Raw genomic sequence first — 22934 nt, forward strand, 5'->3', positions numbered from 1 at the left:
CCTACTGTGACATATCAAAAATATCTCCAGTGACAAAGGTCAATTAGTTTTCATAACAAAGGTTAATTTTCAACCTATTGCTAGTTAAATTCGGCTAACACTTAAGACGAACACTATGCGGGTGGGGTATATATTATTTTATTTTTTTATTTTTTCTTACAATAACTCTGCTAATACATCTGCTAATAACTTTAGGAAGCAGAAACCGTGCTTCTCAAAGATAGTTCAGTAAAGGCATATTACTGTGGAAAAATAGACGAAAGTCAGTATTCTACTCAAAATAATCCTGCTAACTACACTAAGCACTACCAATGTTGTTGTGGACTTTCCAGTTGCAGGAAGATAGTTTTGTATGGATCATACCATGTTAACTCAAGCACTTCTCAAAATCGAACCTTTAAAACGTATTACTTACTGAGTTCCAGTGACATTTTAGCATGTACAATGGTTAGAATTATTATATCTCAATTTTTTTGGTACTTTCTATTCAGCACAGACACGTCAGTGAAACTTTTGGCTGTCCAGTTATCCACACGCCTCCCCTCTCTGGCATTGGTTTGTCCCTCACTCCAGCTGATCGGCCCAGGATTCCCCGGTGGCTCTAACCGTTGGTAGTTCTGACGGCTTCGATGTCTTGACGACGATTAAAACTGTTTGAATTTTACGGAGTCAGTGGCCGCTCGTGTCGGCAAAATTGTTCCACGTTCAGTGAAAGTCTGAAGGATAATCTGGCCGGGGTATTAACTCTGTACCAGGGGATCTAAACGCATATACGAGGCCCTCACTCCATCCCCGGATTCACCTGCTACGCGAAGAGCCTCGCACCGAAGACCGACATGGGGGACACGGGGAGCGAAGGCAGCAAGCCTCCCAGTAACGTTAACGTTATACCTCCGCGTTGCCCCTGTGGCTTCTGGGGGTAAGGCGAAATACCTCTCAAATGTCTTTCAAATTCTTTCTTCCTCTACCGACAGTTAGCACAGTCGCTAGCCACTAGCGTTAGCAGCTCAAACAGGGATGAGCTGCTTTTCTTATTACCCCCCCTCCCCATTGTTTTGTAGCATTAGCTGCTAGCTAACACAAACTGGCCTCGGTAACCTTCTGCGGAGGAAGAGAGCAGGGTAGGGGTGTGGGATAAGCCCTCCAGGTAATGTGACAGGTGTGACAGCGCTAATAAAAAAACCGTCCAGTTTAAAAGGAGTTCGTAAATGAAGCAGCTGGCTCGAGATACTACACTGAGATGTTAAACCTTAAACTGGACTTTCGTGGAAACTAGGAACTGGTGGTTTTGCCAGTTCAGATTGGCTGTAAGGTACAATATGTGCTAATATACTGACCAATTGACTCGGTATCTTACTTTAAGGCTTCTGAAGCATTAGTCCTCATATGTACATTTTATCTTGTCAAGTGCACACATAGGTCCAGCTCAAAAAAGTCATATAAGATACTTATTGACATGGGCTTCACGTGATTTTTTTTTTAAGTGCTGGGCAGGTCTTGTACTTTAAATGACAGTGGTTAATTAAAATCATACAGGCCCATGAAGCACATTTGTGGCAGTAATCATTATTTAAAAAAACACTAAAACATACTACATAGAAATATTAAAAAATAATAAATCAAATGCTTTAAAAAGTGATCAACTTGTATTTGCAAGTTAAAATATATATAATATAATGTAATTTTACATTTGTTTACTGTTGCAGGTTCGAACCTAAAGGTTATCATGAGCCAGGTTTTGTACTCAGGTCCCACTTTAGGTAGGGCTTGCTGTGCTATTTTTGTAAACACATAATATGGCTGATTTGTTGGACTACAGTGAAATATATTTTTGCAGCCCACAGCTGTAGTCTTCAGTGTTCAACTCAGTTGTACAGGAGTGAAAGCAATTTGGCACCCAACCATGCCAGTGAAGACTATGGTCATCTACACATTATCTTTAATCATGTCTTTATTTAAACTTGAAAATCATTGAGGGTAAAGCCCTAATTTACAATGATGTCAATTATTCATATAAATTATGAGAGCTACCCTAGTACACTCAATTACCTCATTCACTACTTGCATATTTTGGGGTGTGATCTATTTGGAGGTGACAGTTTGTTTAAAAATATTACATCTCTGTCTTGTTAGGGTATCAACATTAAGTACTGAAAGTTCCATGTTTGCTCACTAAATTGGTTTATTTTCTGTATGAGATGTCCTTCTCATTTCTAACAGGCTAGTATAACACTGAGGTTTTGCCCCAATTATTTTGCCCCAATTTTCCAACTCTTTTGAGCAAGTCCACAATTCCCTGGCCCATTTTAGACAGAATGTCACAGCTGCACATGGACAGCACATAGACACTGATTATTTGATTTTCTCTCACTACTGTTGTCACTGTAACATCAACCTATCTGTCCCCATGTTGATATTTTATTTGTGCTGAATTTTGTAATTATATTCATTCATGTCATATTTCCTGAAAAAAAAAAGTTGGTAGAAATCACCTTTAAGTTGTGTAGATGCAGCAGATGTTTCAGTGCAGTGATGACAAGAAGCAGATTCAGGTGCATGGTTGTGACTGCTGCTCTGTGGTTCATAAACCATAATTGCAAATGACATTTAGCAAGAGATGTCAAATTAATGTGTGTACTCCATTTGGTTATGTTCTCCTGAGAGCAGCAGGCTTGATTGTGTCTAGGTGATCTTTGACAGGGGAGACAAAGAAATAAGTGGAAAGTAAAGGTTTATTTACCCTTTTATTCACTTTGTCTCATTATGGTACCATAAAGGTGTCTCAGCCTTGTTTAGGTTTCCTGATATGGTGGAGGAGAAGACTTTCTTTAATTGCATACAGGATAAATCTGAGCTACAGCTGAGTTAATTAATCACAAATATGTTTTTGTTGTACTTTGTACTATTTCTGTTTTTTGAAGTATCTCATTTAATAGATCTAAGACGACTTGTTTACGGTCTGCTAGTGTTTCATGTTAGCAGCAATGCTTGAATGTTGCATTCCTTCTCCCTTCAGGTGTGGATTGTTTGTGTTGGCTTCAGTTAGTTGTATGCATGTTTCAGTGCAGCTCCTTGTCAGGGCTGGCAAGTGCAACTTAACTGGGGCTTGTCTCACATAGCAAGTTGAACATAGTTCTGTATCTATGTCGTGTCCAAAAAAAACAAAAACACATGGCTTAGTACACACCTTGTTGCTACTGTAGTTAGCTGCTATGTTGATACTAAAATAGGTGTTCACTGGAGGACTCTTTTAACATTACATTTACTTTAAGGTTCAAATGCAGCTTTATCTTCAGTTTCATTTACATTGTCAGATAGGAAAGGAGACTTTTCTGCTCTAGTACACGTGGCACCAGAATATACTGTATTGTGATATACAAAGTTTTCTGGAAATTCAGTTGAGAAAGACATTACATATATAATAATCAGATCTGAGGGACTGTTTGTGGCTAATCCAGTGATTTTAAAAACCTGAAATGAAGGTAATAAAAATCCAATTAACCAGAAAGTAGTCTTGTTCAGTGATGAAGAGTAAAACATTGCTGGCAATGTAATACATTTAGAAACATTAAAGGGATAGTTCCTGCATTAGAAATAGTGCCAGCTGAAACATCATCTCATGGTATATTGTTGTTAGTTAATTAAAGGGAACCTTCCCTATGTTGTTTTGACCTGTGCACACTGGAAAATAGGCGGCCATGTTGTGCTTTACATCGAAAGGTTTGTTTCCTGTTTCAAGTAAACTGTGGGATACATGGGAAAGAAACTATTTCCTAAAATAGGGTTGTGATGATGGACGATGATATCGGTGGTCGACGATCATCACGCCTTTGCAAATGTCAAGGCGATAGTTGACTTGTTTTCCCATTAATCTGGTAACTTATTATTTGTAGTATTAAATTAGTACTAAATTTAATTTGCCCTCCACAGTTTAACATATATAATCACATATAACTGACGCTTGCCCTAGGTGCGCACACACACACACTCTGATCAGCTTATTGTAATGGAGCTGCTTGTTTGTAGGAGCTGCTTTGTGATTACAGAGCTGAGGAGATCGATGGACAGACAGAGCACGTCATTTAGTTCATTTTCTGATCCTGCTGCTTTTTATGGTGGTAAATAGAACTTTTGGAGTCAATGAGGGAGAGAGGCAGCAAAATGGGACACACTCGCTTTTTTGGTCATTCCTCTTCCTCTCTTGCTCATAGGGTAGTTCACATAGTCAAGTTGATGTTTATATGCAATTTAAGCAGTTGAAGATCCTGTCATCACTAAGCCAGTATGTCATGTAGAGAGCGATAAAAACAAATGAAATGCTCAAAGTTGTCATATTAACATTTCAGGTGCATTGATTTATTTCCAAATGTCAAACATGCATAGAGTAACACGCAAGAAAACATTCCACCTTAAAAGTAGCCAATAGCTGCCGGTAGCCTCTTAGCTGCTCAGTGGATTAAATGGTAAATTAGTAAAGACGAAAAGAAAGAAAACATCCTTTCATTCCTCATTCACTCGTGATGAAACTTTTTATAAAGTAGGCGAAATCTTTTATAAACATTCGGTCTACCTGTGAGTAAGACAGACCAAAGGAGTGTAATTGCTTGTTGACCGGCATGAACAGCCATGTTGTCTGTACTTTACTATGTAAAACCTATTCTTTTTGATTTGGGATGCCCTTCATTTTCACAGTAGTTGTGAGCATGTATTCAATTAAATATGGGCTGAATTGGTTTCCAAGATGGAAGTTACTGTTTTCAATTCTTAGTGGATGAGCAAGCAGGTGCTGCCCGTACAGTTGCTGTCAAAGGGCCCATAAGAACCACAGACTGCTGGACATGCTCTTACTGTGAATGTCGAACTGCAGAGGATAATCTCTCCTCCCTCTGTAACATAAAACTCAGTCGAGCCCTTCTGTCACTTTTTTTTTCTATCCCCAATAGATAAACCACTATCTAATAAAGTCTGTCTGTGAATATTCTATTAACAGACTAGTATCTGTATTTGTGAAGTGTTTTTTTTAATTTTACTGTTCATGTCAGTAGTATTTCATAGAACTCAAAAGATTTATCACCCATCCAAGCCTTTGCTCCATTGTGTCACTCAAACTGAATTACCAAGGTGACAGAGCCCATCTTCCTGCCTGTTCCAATCAGGTATTCTCATTAGTCACAGCAGTGGGCCAACTATGAAATAGACTGATTGTGAGCACTCTGTTCAAACTTCACTCAGCTTAACAAGCATGCAGTCGTTTTTGTCCTGCATGTTCTTTTTTTCTCAAACGTACTTGCCCCTTTTAGTTCCTTAATTAATCTGTGACTTGATTACCTCTGATTTGTAAAGTTGACAACAGGATATGACTTGTTGTTTATCCAGTATTGGCTCCTTCCCTGCCTGTGTCTCTGCCTGTGTCTATCTTTACTTCTTGCTTCCTCCTTTCTCTTTTATATCCAAGACCACACACCAGCAGACTGACAGACAGCCCTCAGGTTGACTGCAGCTGACCCTACATTTAGAAATGAGGACAAAGGTGTGCAACGAAGCACCCAAAATAAATAGAATGTGACTGATAGCAGCGACCGTCACGCTCGATGCGCAGACAGTAAGGGCGAGGGCTGGAGAGGAAATGAGAGGAGCCCTCTCAGAGGAAAGCCAGAGCCATCTGTTGTGAAAGAGCTGTTCCACTCAAATCAGTGAGGCTTTAGTGACCAACCCCATAACTGCAGCTATTTCATATCAAAGATCTGTGATTAGGACGGGGAAAGTATGTTTGGGAAACAGTACGAATTTTTCCATCGAAATACAGGAAATAACTCAATTAATACAGGCTTTTGTGAGAGCAAGTTAATGAGGTTTGTAATTTTCTCTTTTCTTGACTCTTGCACACCATCATCAGACCAGTTAAGTGGTTGTCATGTCAGCTGTGTAAATTGCCCACACAGGCCAGAGGACCTTCGCATTTGTGATGGAAATCAACTCTTTGTTGCTCAAAATTGAGCCAATGTTTTCCACTGACATTTTCACCTCCAGTGCTACTACATTGTACAGAAATAATGTTTGTTTGCTAGACACAACTAATCATTGACCTTGACAGTTAACTGTAACTATACAATTATATAACATATTGACCATTTCTCATAACTATAAAATGGGTAAAAAATATAATTCCTGACAGATGTATGTAAAAATATACCAAAAATCATTGATAAAATATTTTAAAACAAACAGGCAACAACATATGACTTTCATTCAGTTTATTTTAAAGCTACATTAAGAAGTTTTCGACCACAAGGGGGCAGAAAGAGTCCAAAACATATTCTCCTAACAATATTAGTTTTCGGTGCAGTTGTAATGTTATGAGTATTTACTGTGTAAATTTCACACTTGGGGTTTTTTCCTCCAATATTTAATATCTGTGCAGCAGTTGCAAGATGTATAGAACATGATCTAAACAAAAGTCACATCTCAGATGGTGTGGCCTTGTGGCCAGTCTGCTGCTTAGACCTTGACAGCCTCATCAAATGGCAGCTTTGAATTCAGTGAATTATTTAGGAATGTAGTCTGGATCACACTCCTTATCTTGAATTTTTCTTTCCCAGGATCCCAAATGTGAAGTAAAGTCTCAGCCTGGGACTTGGGGTCATGGAAACATGTTGTTAATCTTGCTGTGTGGATATCCACCAGCAAAAGGCACTTGCATTTTTTTCTGCACCCTATTCTGCATTTTTTGGATCTCTTACACAAGTGTATGACTTCTGTATTTGATTAACACATTTGCTTTCTCTGTCTGCTCTTTTTGTCAGGTCAAGCAAAACTATGAATCTTTGCTCAAAATGTTTTGCAGGTAAGTTCTTGTTTTGCTGGTTGTTTGGTTGACTGATCTTGTGTCTAAGTCTGGGGGTGGGGGTTTAAAACTGTCTCAACTGCTGTAGCTGTTCTGCAGAGGCCTTGGAAGTGATTAGAAGTGGAGAAAGAAGTCTGAGAAAGAAACTCAGGGGTAAAGTGCAGTGTTATGATCACTCACCCTGAACTCTGTTTACTGTACAGATTTTTAGTTTTAAAGTTTATAGTTTTATCATTTTCTCCGCAATAACTTGTATCTCACCTTTATCCAACTTGAATTTAACTTATCATTTCTGCTGCTTCTTTATCATCATCACTAAGGTGAAGATGTTTCCTTCCTAATTCAATAGTCTTTAGAAACGTTCAAGTTTCTAAAGTCTCATCAGAATATTTTGTCCCTTCTCACTCAGGCTTTAGTTCATCCTCTGACTAAATCAGTGCCAGAGTTAAGGGTAGAAACCTATGTCCATTTACATAAGGTTCAAACAATAGTGTGTCAATGCAACACAGTTTCTGTGTGAATTTGAGCATCATCCAAAATGCACCTCTATGCCACACTTGTTTTGCCTAATCCCTAACTTAGCAACCACTCCATACTCCAATAGATGGATGCATTCAAATACGTACACACAAATGTCTCACCATTTGCCTTTTTTTTCATAGACATTCAGAAGAAACAGCCAGACAACGATTGTGCCCCAAAGGCCTCCTCAAGCTCCAGCAGCAGCCAAGCAGACATCTTCTGTAATGACACAAACAGCAGCATTAGTCAGTCACTGATGTCGATGCCTAACGCATCAGAGGACCCTTCACCAGGAGAGATGGGAGTGACATCTTTACCTGCTCAGGACGGTAAGACAGCAGTTAATCAGTGAGACATTAATCTTATCAGGTTTTCTTTTCACCTCAGATGGTGTAGGGCCAATGCCTCTTAATTAGCTCAGATCAGTGATTTGCCTTATAGTTTGTTGTAAGATACATTTTTGCTCCCTCTTTCTTTGAATGCACACTCTAAAATGCCAGAACTGCATGAAATGTAGAACTTGAAGGCTTTGTAATATGGTCAGAGTATTGTAGCCTTTAGTTGAGGGTATCTTTCTGTAGAAGACTGCTACTAGTTTCTGCCAACTGAGGCTGCAGCTGCAGTGCCCCTGTCCCAGCTATATTTGTCCTCATGGCACAGATAGTGGGAATGATAGGAGAGGGTATCTATTCAGAAGTGAAGGTTTTAAGAGGACACCTACAATTGCCAGGGCATCCGTCATCACTGTACAGTGACAAGGTTATTTGCGGAGGCCAAAGCAGGACAGGACAATAAAGTGGCTACTAGATGGATGTGTGGAGCTTGTGAAAAACTTGCCCACAATATCTTGGTTCTCTGTTACAACAGGAGCTTTTTATAGCAATAAATACAAGTACCTGATGATTGCACATTTTTAGATACAGAGCTTTTGTTTCACTCACAAACTGACAAAACATTAATTTCATTGTTCATTTATTAATTTGCCATCAACAAGTTAAAATATTTGAGTTAAAAATTAATGACTGAATACCCATCAGCCTTTGAACCTCTGAGACTGATGCTAAAATATTATGTTACATGTTACATATTTTTTGTTTTTTAGACTTGTGTGCTGGCTCATGTCGGTCTAATCACAGTCTAATAAAGGATTCCACACACCCCAATCATGTTTTTTCCATTCTGCTACAGTGTAGAAAAATGGTACCAGAATGTCCAGGCAACCAGCAGCAAACTCTCAAATAGCTTTTGTCCTGTTACGACTATAAACTATGTGTCTTTCAGGATAATCTGTGTTTGTGAAGTTGTTTTTAACACATGACCTAATCCGTCAATCAGTTGAGTTTTCCTTTTTTTAAACAGTTGTTTGGCTTCTATATTCAGGCTCTACATTTTTATATTATGTAGATATGTATGGTTATGTATGTGTGGTGCATGCTGAGGATGTCCCTAATGACATCCCAAGCCTACATACAACCTTATTTTCTAGATCAAAATACTGTGAAACCACGCTGGTTTAAGAGATGTCTTCTGTCCCACTTTCCACCTTTGCCAGTTTACAACATCTGGGCATTGGCACGGGGAGAGGTGAACTGCCCTCTACTGGGGGTGCAGGCCCAGCTCGACGCAACAGTTATCCAGCGTTTTACATTATTAATCAGTTATTAGTTTAACCTATTACTATTTCTGGTTCCTGACTAGCGAAGGTAGCAACATTTGATCATTTAGTGGACTAATCACATACATCCCTAGTGCATGGATTTTAGGACTTTCTATACAGATTGCAATTGTATTCTTTATTTTTATGTTATTTATTGTTTAATTATCCATTGGTCTATTCTAAATCAATAATAACCAAGGGACATTTCATTTTGTTTTACAGTTGTATGATAGAAATTACAATGTTTTAAATGGAGGAAACTTAACATCCTTATGTCCTCTCTCTTCTGCCATTTTCCTCTCTCATTTTCTCTCTCCTTCCCTTCCTTTTGCTCACTATATCTCCTTTTCAGAAGTATCCAGCACAGACACAGTCTTCGGTTCACTCTCCACTCCTACAAAACGCTCCTTTGAGTCAGGTATACCTCAGCTCTACTACTAAATTGTCCATTATTGTGTTTTGCACAGTGTGCAACCCAGTAACATCAGCAGCATTGAATTGATTAAAAATGGCCAGTTTAATTGTTCTTACCAGGGAAACAGCAGAGGGAAGGATGCTGGGGATGTAATAGAGCATGACTGCAAGAAGGTGAAATGTAAAGCCAATAAAGCAGTTAGTAGAGCGAATGCTGGCTGTGAATATATAGACCGATGCAGTAGTTACACAGAACAATAACCTAGACGTACGATGAAGCTTTAAAATTGTCAAGGTCACACAAAAAGGGGCATTGTAGCTCAGTGGTTAGGATCATCACATCACAGCAAGAAGAAGTTGTGTTTGATTCCATCAGTTTAAGAAAAAAAAGAAACAGCAAGTCTGACAGAGCTGAAACATGCAGACTTGTGGAGGCCATAGCATCACCATCAGTGTTGATTGAAAAAAAGCTGAATGAGGTGGATGTCTGAAAAACATTGCAGACTCTGCTTTCACCCTTAGGTGACACAACCTGCTGCACTCACACACGTGAACACGTGCACATGACTTAAGACAACTGCAGCATAGGCATGGCTCAGCAACGGTGTATGAACATGTTGATCCCTTGTCTGATGTAGCGGGATCATGTGAGCTGAGCACCGTACAATAACACACATGCTCACACAGCACCATTTAAACCTTCTGGTGAGCTGATGTTTCACTTTTTACCTTCCCTCTAGAAGCATTTCATTTTAAAGCCTGGGTACACTTTGGCTTTACCAGTCTTTTGAGAAACCTTTAACACTCTTAAATCAAAGCTATATTTTATCAATTTACAGTAGAAATGTCTTGATTTCAAATGTCTATTTCTTTTTCTTGGAACAGAAAAAAAACCTTGCCAGCTGTTGACTCAGTTAAATTTGGTGTTCTGGCCTGTATAAATTGGCTGCAGAGATTTATCAGGATAACAAAAGGCATGCGAGGAGGAAACCAATTTTTTTTTTTTCAAAACATGCACTGGCACATGTACAGACACACATACTCTCACACACACAGGGATCGATGGGGCAGGCTAGGGAGATCTGGCTGCTCAGCTTGGCCTAGTTCTCAGAGATTTATTGAGCGCTGATCTGCATTTGGCCTGGCCAGGGAAAAAGTCTGCAGGATTGATGAGAAAAGCTGAGTTGAAATTCCAGCCGACCATTGGAAACTAGCTACATGCTCTTGCTGTCTCAGGTGCTGGGTTGAATGTAATCTAATGCAGGAGAGCCATTAATCTCCAAAGCTCCTTTTTATTTAACACAAAGAGACGTTTTTGTCCGGATGTGCCATCATCTGTTCTCTTGCAGTTACAGACCTCACTAAATCAGAGATGATGTCTTTATATATTAAATAAAAGTTGTTATGGAGCCTATTAAGACAGGTCTGAAGTTTTCTTTTGAAATTCTAGGCATGGACGCAGTTCTGGACTCAAGAGATGAATACTTTTTGGATTATTATGTGGGTGGGGAGTGATAAAACAGTGGAGCAGGTTTTGGCTCCAAGTATATTGGTAGAGTAATTATTTAAAACCATTTCCAGCAGGTCAGTTAACCCTAACATGCATTTATATCTTTTGAAAACTGAAAATGATTTGTTCATTTTCTGAAAGTCGGTATGATGTTGCTCCCGAGTTTTAGTTACTCAATGCATTAATAGTACAGGATAATCAAGAATGTGCATTTTCTTATTCTTGTAAGAAATCCAAAAATATGTGAAATATAAAATTAAGATCTAAAAAAGTTTCTGCTTATATTTGCCTCCAGCCTCGGAGTCAGAAAGCGATGTTTCACCCGAGAAGCGAGCAAGAGTGGGTGTGGTGCCAGAGATTGAGGAGTCTTCATCATCATTGTCATCCTTGTCGGCATCATCATCATCCTCGTCTCGCGGTGGCTCTAAACAGCGGAGCCGTAAACGTTGCCATCGTTGCCAAACCAAACTGGAGCTGGTACAGCAAGAGCTGGGTTCCTGTCGCTGTGGTACGATGATACAACTCTGTGCACGAACATACATTAGAACAAACTGTATGATCAATGAAGAGACATACGCTAATACAGGCGCAGGCCCACTCACACACTATAGCATACACATGAGGTAGTGGCAGCCATTATTAAAGACCTCGGTTGTGTGCCTTGCATGCTGCTTGTGCATAACGTAATAAGTGACTTATGCGATGGTCAGTATTGGCCTCATAAATAAATGTTAGTTAGCTTGGTTGTAGTTTTGTGAATTTTACACCCAGTGCAGTTAAATGCATCTACTACCTGTGTATGTGTTTGTGTTGTTGACAGAAATGTCAATGACCAGAGTGCTTTTGCTAGCCTTGGGGGACCATTACAGAAAGCCTGAATGTTTCACATTGCACATAAAACATAAGCCAATTACCACAAACACTAATGCAGTTTAAACCAATATTTGGCTTGATAATCAACTTGTTTGCATACAAATTAAAGTACTTAAAAAGTCACAGCTCTTCACTGCTTAAAGACCATCTGCTTAAACCCACACACTAATTTCTAAATTGGAAATTGACTTGCCTTTTTTTCCACCAGGCACTGCTTAATGCATGGGCCATCTATCCTTAATAGTCCAGTGCTTACTGCAAAAACATGCTTTTTACAGACTGAAAGGGAAATGGTGGCAATTACAGTGATTTCTGACTATTGCAGTAATTGCAGATTACTTTGCTAATGGTTCTGCAGAATGTAAGCTAAGAAGGTCTGATAATGAGTTGAAAGCACTGACACTTTTCAGATTGTAAATGGGGAAGAAAAGATAGCTCCACTGCTGTATTTGATCCAATGTTGTCACACTTAGTGGACTGCTGTTGCTCAGTGGCTATAATATTCATCTTACGAGATGTGAATATGACACAGACTAAAGCACCAGAGCTGAAAAAGCTAATTAAATCATACAAGCTCTCTTCCGATGCAGAGACCCAACAGAAGCGAGACCTTATCCCTGTCCAGCATTTTCCGTTGTCTTTCACTTTGCAAGCAATAGTCCTAAAATTTCTAATTTGTACACACCTGCCATACCTTTTCCATAACCAATAACCTATTAGAAATTAGCTTAATATATTAACCTGTACAATTTTATTTTGGTGTCTTCTAAATATGGAAAAATGTGCTGTGGTATTCTAAATTTACTGTAAGTTGAGTAAATAATCACTCACTCATGGTACATTACAATCACATAATGGCTGTTATCCATTTGCTCTTGCCCACATGCTGCATGTTTTGCAGTGGCAGGGATGGTGAAAACCAATTAATAATCAGCCTATTAATTGATGTTCTTACTGCAATAACTGGTGATGTTTAAGGTATTTCTGTGCACTATGTGTGTGTGCATTTTTCAACTTGCTCGTATCAATAATCCTACGTATTTTTACTTTTTAGGTAAAATAGATATTGATGACACCTTCGATTTTACGCAATAAAACTTTAAAAACTTACAACTTACACAGTATACACATGGATTTCATTATATTACCCAAAAGCATTTTTCACTCACTAAACTTCCTCTGTGCTCATTGATATTTCAAAACTCAATTCAATTCACAGATAAGTTACAAAATGTCAGCAATGAACTTGGTGGAAAATGGTTGATTTGTGGTTTCTAATGGGGAAATGATCACGGTCTGTTATCACTAGCTGTGAAAACAGGGTTGTAAAAGACCCTTAAATATATGGCTTATTATTGGTGGGTGTTGTTCTCTGTTCTCTTTTCAGGCACCTAAATTATTTGACAAATGAATACCTTGAGGGAACCATTCTATATGTGTTTTAAAATAGGGTGAAAATATTATAATATATAATATATATAATAATATGATAATATGCAAGATACATAAATAATGTATCTTGCATATCAGCATTTTACACTTATACTATGTCATCAAGACAGTTTTCTTTACTTTGATTGCAGCAAGCAACTGGAGTAGTTTCGATTCTTGGGCAGTGTCTAGCAGCCCATCCCTGTGATAGACTCAAATGTTAAACAACTTTTTCCCTTCCGCTCCCTTTGTGTGCACTGTAATCGCATAGGTTTTAATTGCATAGCAACCAGCTGTCAAACTGGGCTTTTAATCACTGCTCATTGAATGCCAGCGGTGTTATTATGTGTATTAATGAATGAATTTAAGACGATGAGAGCTAACGAGCTTCTCCGAGCTTAACGAGCCTCCTACAGTGGCAGGGCCCTTTGTTGAGAGCGCTACAGTAGAGACGGAGTCAATGAGAGAGATGAGGGTTGTCTGCTTTTGTTGAATGGAGTCGAAAGTGGAAGCTTTCAACTAGAATTGAATGTCTTCTCTGTTAACAAGACGTTCTACAAAGCCATGTAAAGGCAGCAAATATAATCTGTCTTTGGCCATTTTGAAAGACTTGTATATTGAAGGAGATGTTTATCAATCTATAGTGACATGTAAGTTATTACCACACACAGTACTAATATGCATATTGTAAACATAACACTCATTTTCCTTTTTCAACTTTTGTATAAATTATAGTGGTTTCAAAAATGTTCAAATAATTATCCTGTATGTAGATATACTTAATTGTACTGTTCATATATACATTAATATTTTATTCATATATATAATATATAGCAATATTCTTTAGCATTCTGTGTCATGTTTTTTTCTGTTTGTAGTTTTCATTTAACTACAACCACATTTGTACATCCACTGAACCTGTCAAATTGACCTCTCTCCCTCACTTTCTCCCACGGTCCAGGTTATGTCTTCTGTATGCTCCATCGGCTCCCGGAGCAACATGAGTGTCTGTTTGACCACCTGGGCCGTGGTCGCCAGGAGGCCGTCCTAAAGATGGTTAAGCTCGACCGCAAGGTGGGCCGCTCATGCCAGCGCATCGGAGAGGAATGTTCCTGAAGAATCTCTGTGATCAGAAGGTGTCTTAGCACTAATAGGGATTTGATTTTTTGTTTTTATTCTGTTTTATTCGTCTCATTTTGTTTTTCAAGATTTCTGCAGGTCTTTTTTTTTTTTTGGATACAAACCTCCACTTTTTTCTCTTAAATTATACTCCCTCTTTTTAAATCCCACTGTTACCCGTATCCTGGTTGTTTTCAGCTTCTGTTGGTATGATCATATCCCTGCTGCTAAGATGCCTTTTGGAAAATCCATACCCAGGAATGAAAGAACAATAAAGAGCAAAGGAAATACAAAGTTTCTTCACATTTTTGCAAGCTCCTTACTACACAAGTGTGAGTGGAGTAAGAACGGATAAAAGGATGACGAGAGGAAATACAAATGTTTGTCCTGGAAGCCAGTTTAAGACTATACTCTTTACCTCAAAAAAAAAAAAAAAAAGACAAAACAAAAAAACAACAAAGAATGACAAGGAGGAGGAGGAAGGGATGGTTACCCTTTGTGTACACTTTCGCTTTGGCGCTGTTTATAGACTGTTCTTTACCTCAAAGTCAGACAGAGCTGCTTTCTACTCTGCGCCAAGCAAGGACTTTAAGTCAGTGTCTTACCCCCCGGCCGTCCACCACATTTAATCCTAAACCTTCAGAAACACAAACAGCTGTTAATCATCCACCTCAGGATATCACAGCCCAATCTTCACCTCTCCTCCGACCAACTTGCATCTTTCTGTTTTCCGCTACAGGACACCTTTAACTCCTTTTGTTTTAAGATCGTTGCAAAGGTGTTTCTGCCATTGTGGACAATGAAAACTGGGGTGATGCTGTAGATCCAAATTCAGAAGTTGCGTCGTGAGCCGGACTCAAACACACACACATTGATAAGTGGGAACAGTCAGCTGGTTGTCCTTGGATTGCACACAGATCTGTCTTCAACGTTGGGATGTGATTGATCAAGACTTAATTTTTTTGAGGATCTTCTCTGTCTTCCGTCTTTTGTTTCGACCTTTTTCCCTTTTTCTCCACAGCCCTTCCACATGATAACGTTTCCTCTTCACACCCGTGGTCTTTTTCAGCAACATGTGAATTATGTGTGCTGGATGTGTACAAACTTCAGGAAGACTAAATTTACAGGACTTGAGGGACATGAAAGTTTGCTTATTGTTTATGAGTGGACCTGGAATGTCTGCACTGTGCACATCCTCACATCAGTATACTATTACACACACTCACACTTTTATGTTGTTTTATGTGCTAAGCTGTTGTTCACCTTGAGCACAAACAGACAAAATCAAAGGTTGCTCTGTACACTTGAGTTTGGACTGAAGCGGAAATTGACGGAGAATCACTCAGAGGTTCCTGCTGGGGACTGATGGCTTTTAGGCCTTCATTTCAATTATCAACATTGTTTAAGTTCATTTTTGCCTCTAGCTTTGAAACAAGACTTCATATTCTTTGGTTTTCATTTTTCTTCACAGTACTTTAATGTTCCTATTTCCTCCTCATGTGTTGATTTCCTGCTAGCATGAGGAGGTCACATACATCCTCCTCCTCCTGCCTTTGACTTTGCTTTTCTCATCTTCCCCTTATTGATTGCTCTATTTTTCCTCATTTCACCCTCTGTCTCCCCTCCTCCTCCTTTCTTGTTTTGCTGTAGATGAGCGAAGAGAGCCGGGGTGAGTAGAGTGCTGAAAGTTAAAAATCAGCAAATAATTACTGTCAAAATGTTTTCCTGGTGGACTGTGGAAGTAATGAACAGAAAATGCATAATGAATGAATATTCTGTATCTTAAAGAAAACCTTATTTAACCCCTTTTTGCGTTTCAGATTTAGTTACACTTTAGTGTAGAGCTGCAGTTTTTTGGTTGTAATGTGGTTATAAAATGGGAAGATGAATGTGGAAATTTCTGTATTTTTGTTTTCATTGCTTTACCTTTTGCTTCCCCTTTCCAACTTTTTCTTTTACTGAGAAAGAATAAACTGGATTAGACAAAGTGGACATCTCTGTTGTTCTTATTGATGTGATGAATGGGAAGACTAAGGATTGTTTGAGAGAGTTTAGCAGTTTAATCTTTTGTTTTTCTTCCACACTGGTTTGATTTTGCCATTGCACTCTGAATGTGGAAATTTGGGAGTGGAATGAACATATACATATTTTGTATATTGTGTATTTTTAACAAACACATACATGAGGTGGTTGTTGGCTGAGAGTTGAAGCTTTCTTCCAGCGTGTTGCTGGGTCTCCGTTATGTCCTAACACCCTGCAAACTTTTTATAGTGACGTAAATGTCTCGTTACTGCTCACAGAGGACTGCTATAAAGCTACTCTCATTTACTTAACAAATCTGTTTGAGTGTGTTAGCGTGTGTGCTTGTGTGTGAACATGTGCGCTCGCTAATGGAGAATTCTAACTAAAGAGGCTTCTAATGGCAGCAATGAGTCTTGTGGGCCGGCTGCACTAATTAATGTTGTGAAAAAAGAAAACTTGCTATATGTAGCCGTGATCAAAAGGCATCTTCAAACGTTGATATTGGCCGGCTGCCAGCCTGAGTGTAATCTCTCACCCCCCCTCTTCACCCAAACTGAGCTAAGACTATGGAAGTTAGCGCCTACATGTGAATTAGTTGTAACAGAAGTTTCTCCTCTCTCAAGGTGGTTGAGTTTGAGCAGCCCTGCTGGGTTACACCAGAATTTTGATCTCTTTAAACTTGCCTCATGTGTCCCTCTGTAGTTCTCATTATACATTCTCTTGTCGATTTTTGAGATCGGTCTGATTCTCAGCTTTGGTGTTGGACCCCACACTGACATGCACGTGTTGCTTCAGGGGTTTTCCAAGACTGATGAATTGATACTTGTTTGATTATATATATTTTTTGATTACATATCACTTGAATGGGAAAGTGGTCTCAGACTTTAGGACTCCACTCATTAATTTGGTGCTTAACACAAGTATGCCATATGTGGACATATACAGGGTATGACAACTGTAAATGCTGAAATCCTGAGACTACTATGTCTTAGTGTTTCTGACACTGACATCTGTTTATTTTTAACGAGAAGTGCATATTTCCCTGCCTTTTATTTCTTTGGATTGGTTTGGAATACACTGAGGTGTTTTTTTTTTTTTAAATAATCTTTTAAGTCCCCCTCAGGCTTTTTAGGGCCCTTGCTTTGTTCTGGTTGTCAGTGATTTTACTCTCTTTTGTGTTCTGTGTTGTCTTGATTATATCCTGACACACAGGATGAAGCACAGTGCCAGGATTGGGTAGCAACAAGGAGCATGAGATCTGTATTTGCTGGAGGCTGCCTGGTGTTAGAGAGGGATTTGGGGGATAAGATGTTGTGGCCGGTGGTAAGTAATCTCCTTACAGCTCCACAAACAAGGAAGCCTGCCATTCTCACCGCCTTGATTGGCTACCATCAGTTATCTACACCGTCATTCTATTGAATAAGGCCTTGTTAAATGCTTTGTCTCGCTCGCTACTCTGTCTGTGCCTTCATGTCTTGGCTGTTATTACCTTCTCTCCTTCTCTTTCTCTCTCGAAACCACTCGGTTCTGCTTCAAAATGCAGGCTCCAGTCTGACTCAGAGGTTAGAGAGTGATCTCAGTCAATCCAGTGGAAGGTAACAATCTCCAAAGTAAGCGTCAGATCAGTTTTAATGTCTAATGCATCATAGGCTGTTTTGAAGGCAGCACTGGTGTTACACAATTTAAAAGTCACTTGTTAGTCTTATTAAATTTGATGAGAGCTTGTCAGTATAAAAGCATGTCTGTAATTACGTCAGATGCATTACATCCATTTAAGCAGAGATTATGTTTCTGCCTCATTTATTATAAAAATAAAAGACAGACAACTGATGTCAGATTTTAATAACAGTATACTTTAATCAAGATTTTCTAACAGGAGGTTTTATGCTTCAAATTAGCAAAATATGCATTTATTCATGAATATACTGTACAAGAAAAAGGCAATGTCGCTTTGGTTGGTTTTCACTTAATTTATTCAAGAGGTCTCCATATTATTATTTCACCTTGGGAAAGTACTACGGAGAGAATTACAGTTGTGAAGTGTGGCAGAGAAAATGATTCATGAAATTATAAGGCAACATGTTGGTAAAAATTCCTGCTTAAATTATATCAAAACCAAGAATCCCTGGGGGGAGAGCCAGGGCTCTCTAAAAATGTTTGGTGTTATGTTAAAGGCAGTGATAGAGCAATGAAAGTCTGTATGCTAATGGCCCTCACCACCATTCCCTTTATTCTGGATAATGGCTTATAAGCTGTTGTAAAACTATGTTTTAAGATTTCAGACTATGTCTCAGAGATGTGAGTTGCCCATTAGTTGAGGTTGAATAAAACATGTTGTCTTAACCATTAAAGCAACTATAATGAATGTTTTGATGCATAATAACAATGTATCAAATGACTGTAATGTGACATGGGTCACTCATAGTGATGAGCCCCATAAGTAAAACACCACTCGTCCCCACAGTTCCTCTCAGTTCTACAAAACTTTGAAGCACATTTGAGCTCATTATTTTAGTTTTCTGGCCTATAACTTTGCTGTTTTGGTTCACTCTCACCTGTGTTGTTTTCTGCCAAAAAGCTCTGATGAACACACAATACACTACCTGCCCTGCACCAAACAGCAGACAGACATAGTTGGTCACTATCTGGTGAACATAGTGGAGCATTTATCTACTGAAGTACCAGACATTTCCCTCAAGAGTGAGTGGAGACCAAAAACAGAGCTAAAAGAAAGTGAATGGTAAATGGACTTGCACTTATATAACACTTTTCTAGTCTTAATGAACACTCAAAGCTTGGACTTACATTCATCAGGTATCGAATGTGTAATGTTTGCTGTCACCATATCAACTGTAAAGGTTATGTTAATATTGTGTTCACAGCTTGTTTCTGCTGCCACATGTGGCTCCCCAAAAAACAAAACATTCATAGTTATATCAATAAATACTACAAACACAACTGAGCTCTATGCAGGGAGAACATATTAAAATGCCAGATGGGTTGACCATGTGTATCTCCTACAAAGCAGCTAAGAGGGAAATAGTTGTCTGAGTTCATTAGTCATTTTGCCCTTGCAGACATTACACTTATGCTGACTATTAAACTTGAATGTCTGGTGAAGAAATATAAAATAGATTAACTCTGTATCATTAGATAATCACTTTCAGATGCACCAGCATGCATTGCTGCTGATGCTGTCTATGTTATTAGCATGCGTCATGGGTTTGGATATATTCTTTAATATTCTTTGAGTGTAACTCAATATCCAGACACACATAAGACATAATCCCATCTCATACCACAGCTAATGACTGCAGCACCATTCATTACCATCCTAACCATCTTTAACCACCACAAACTGACACTCTGCCGCAGCAGCCTCAAACAGGCGTGCTGATGACATTTGGTCGGGTTTAAGAGGAAATTAGCAGCAACAATGGAAGATCTTATCCCAGTGTAGCCAATACTGTCAGTCGGACATTTTTTTTTCCTTGTGACCTTTAAGGGAAAAGCTGACAGCACACTTTTCCTCAGTTACTGCCTGACTTCAACAGAGTGAGATAAACCAGTGGAAATGACGAGGCTTTAAGGAAGAATTGCAGATGAATTGGCAGGTTTGTATTACAGTGGGAGCCTAAAATGGATGACAAGCAAGAGAGCATTTCAGGTTTAAAATCCCCCCCCCCCCAAAAAAAAAGATATGAACTCACTTTCACAAAACTACATGTAAGTAGAATTCAAGTTTTTCAATCTATTTAGTCACTAAGGAAATATGAGAAACTTTCTTTGCCTAACATAACTGCCTAACAGTTTTTATTCTGTTTCTCTTCTGGATACATAGATTTATTTCATTTCGCAATGAGACTTTTCAGTCTATACAGTGATAATGTATTATCTCTTCAGCCATTATTGACCTGGTTTTAAAGGGTACTTCCACCTATTTTACACATCAAAGTCTGTGCATATGGGCTTTGGGAGCTCTACCACATAAAACATTTAATAAAGCCTTTTGTGGCTCAAGAGGATGCTGTGCAAAGTCTGATAAATTAGACATCAAGTTTGAAAATGAAAAAAATCTGAGGGCGTGGAGTTAGAAAGAAGTGCGCTCGCCAAACCTCTTTGTTCCTGCTACTCATCCATGATTGGGGCTAGGGCTTGAGGCTCCATTAGCCACTTCAAACAAAATACACCTGAACCTTAAACCTAACTGTTGTGAAGCTGGATAGTGGGTTTTGACGAGTAAGAAGAACGCATGGAATGAAAAAAGACGATATTTCTGTCTGAAATGGTTGAAGACTATGCAGGTTGTAGATATCTTTAAAGCCTTCTGTTCATCTCTGTCAAACCTTTATGTATTCTTGGTAGTATTTTTTGCTGTTCATTCTTGAAGAAAGTCATATTGATTACACATTAGAGCACTATGAGTTGAAGCCACAGGATAACCTGGTCATTTAGTTACTTGCACTAAATGACCGTCATCAGCTTTTTTTGAGGTGTGGATGTTGCGTTTCATATTTTTTACAGTTCTCATTTTATGTCAATTTCTCATTCCACAACCAGGCCACAGAATATGATGGCATCTCATTTTTCCCCAAACAGCACTTTCCTTATTAATGTGTAGCCATCGTTTGCAGTGTGCCACTGTAAAGCCTCCATTATTTGGCTGCCTGGGTGGCAGCCACTATTGATTTCCTGCTTTTCAATTCTCTTAACAGAAGCCAAACTGGACAGCTTATTTGGATCGCTCTCTCTCTCTCTCTCTCTCTCTCACTCTCTCTCTCTGTTTGTCTCTGTCTCTCTCTCTCCTCCTTCTCTCACACATCCTTTGTCTTCTTCACCTTTATCTCTAAACTGTCCCCTCTTAGCTATTCCCTCTTTCTTACTCATTGGTGTAATGTTCTGCTCTACTTCAGTCAGAGCTGGCTTGGTTGGTCTGATTCCAAGACCCAGAGGTTAAAAAAGTTTGATCCAGTTTGGACTGAAGAAGCAGCTTTGACGGCTGCAGCATAATAAGCAGCGAAACATCCTGCCCACTTTGTGCTTGAGTGAATTTAAAAGACCACATTGGCTTTTTCTTGGCAGAACCTTTGTCTGTTTGTATTTAGTTCAACAGTTCTTCAGTTCTATACATACCGAAGTGTTAGCATGAATCTCAAAGTGCCAAATAACAGAGAAGACCAATTGTAAATCTGAACGACTGTAAACATACAATGGCTTATGTGATAGAGGTCTGGTGTGAGACAAAAGCTAAGGCCATCATCATACATTTGTGAGTTGCAGCACCTCCATCTCTCGTATGACCTCTCAGCTACCAAAATCCTATGTTTTCATTTTCATTTAGAAAACATAGCCAGAGTCCACGTGCACAAATTACAACCTTGAGAGAACATGACACACATTCAGAGTAGAAGTGTGAAGGCACAAGCAGAGCCACAGCCTTGTTAGAAGAACATCACCAGCACACTGGGAATACTGGTTCTGCGTGATTCTCAGATGTCTCATAAAATAACATCCGTGAGTACGTATATTAATAGATTGAAGAAAGTCTCATACTGGCATTAGTTTTCTGTCTACTTCATTCATAGTGTATTACAGTTTCTATGGCCAAATGGAATTCATTTAAATAAATATGATATATTTGTGTGTTACATCTCCACATTTGTTACTGTGGCAAACGCCATGAGCAACAGAAGTATAATGCTCTTATTAGTTTATTTGAAACAACCAAATATGTGTAATGGCTCAATTAGTATGAAACAGCTTTTATTATATCCAGCAGATTAACTTTTATGAAAAATAAAGCAAATTAAGCAAACTATTTGTTAAAGGTCATGCTTGTGATACCTTAATGCTGCAAATAAGACGCAATATATTATGAGGGTTCATGTCAATTTTTGAGACATATTTTGAATATTATAATGTTTTGTTGAAGTGAAGTGTGGCTCATTGTAAATACGTGCTTCAGAAAATGTCACCAGCTTTTGCTATTAATCATTTAATAAGACAAGGTTTCACTTTCTTTATGGAGTGAGTATTTTTAGAGTGACATTGTTCAAGTGTCTGTTGACATCTTATGAACTACACCTACACATTCTTATCAAGAGATTTAACTTATAAATGTGCTTTCTTCATAAAGATAAATGATTTCCTCTTAATTGGTTGATGATATTAAGGAGTTTATTCTGCAGCAGAGTAGATTTCCCATCTGTTGCCAGTGGAAACACCTCTGTGGAAATTATTTTCTAATATTGCTTGTTGGATAATTCAAAAGACTGTTTATCACATTATCTAGTTAAGGGCTTAACTTTATCATATTCATATTTTCCAGTCAGTTATTTTAAGCTTACATGCTGTTTTTTCCATGTAAAACCTGCAACCCATTCACACCTGGGTGCCACAGCTGAGTCACAGTTCTCCACTGTTAGCACCTGAGCAGAGCAGCAGGGGATGCTGCTCCTTAGGAACACTGGAAATTGCCACTGAAAGAACAGATGATGTTTCTTAGTCACTTTCCCAGCCCAGTGCAGGATACACACCTATGG

The 22934-nt window shown here is 38.8% G+C and overlaps 1 protein-coding gene across 2 annotated transcripts; it reads left to right on the forward strand.

Moving 5' to 3' along the window:
• The first annotated feature begins 552 nt into the window (after positions 1–552).
• Positions 553–16362, forward strand: LOC130172277 (AN1-type zinc finger protein 3-like). Of its 2 annotated transcripts, XM_056380879.1 has the most exons (7): positions 553–919; positions 6600–6690; positions 6804–6844; positions 7507–7695; positions 9376–9441; positions 11243–11455; positions 14213–16362. In XM_056380879.1, the coding sequence occupies exons 3-7, from the start codon at positions 6817–6819 to the stop codon at positions 14365–14367; spliced, it is 651 nt and encodes a 216-aa protein (XP_056236854.1). In that variant the 5' UTR covers positions 553–919; positions 6600–6690; positions 6804–6816; the 3' UTR covers positions 14368–16362. The 2 variants fall into 2 exon arrangements, with proteins under 2 accessions (XP_056236854.1, XP_056236846.1); XM_056380871.1 differs by lacking the exon at positions 6600–6690 and having other exon boundaries at positions 554–919.
• Positions 16363–22934: the final 6572 nt, after the last annotated feature.

This window comes from Seriola aureovittata, chromosome 1, assembly GCF_021018895.1.
Source record: "Seriola aureovittata isolate HTS-2021-v1 ecotype China chromosome 1, ASM2101889v1, whole genome shotgun sequence".
NCBI lineage: Eukaryota > Metazoa > Chordata > Actinopteri > Carangiformes > Carangidae > Seriola > Seriola aureovittata.

Bases quoted from the DNA above. Each gene is read 5' to 3' on its own strand.
- LOC130172277 (XM_056380871.1), top strand. From the start codon at position 837: ATGGGGGACACGGGGAGCGAAGGCAGCAAGCCTCCCAGTAACGTTAAC. The intron at 6,845-7,506 runs GTAAGTTCTTGT...TTTTTTTCATAG, and splicing joins TTGCTCAAAATGTTTTGCAG to ACATTCAGAAGAAACAGCCA. The intron at 11,456-14,212 runs GTACGATGATAC...CCCACGGTCCAG, and splicing joins GCTGGGTTCCTGTCGCTGTG to GTTATGTCTTCTGTATGCTC.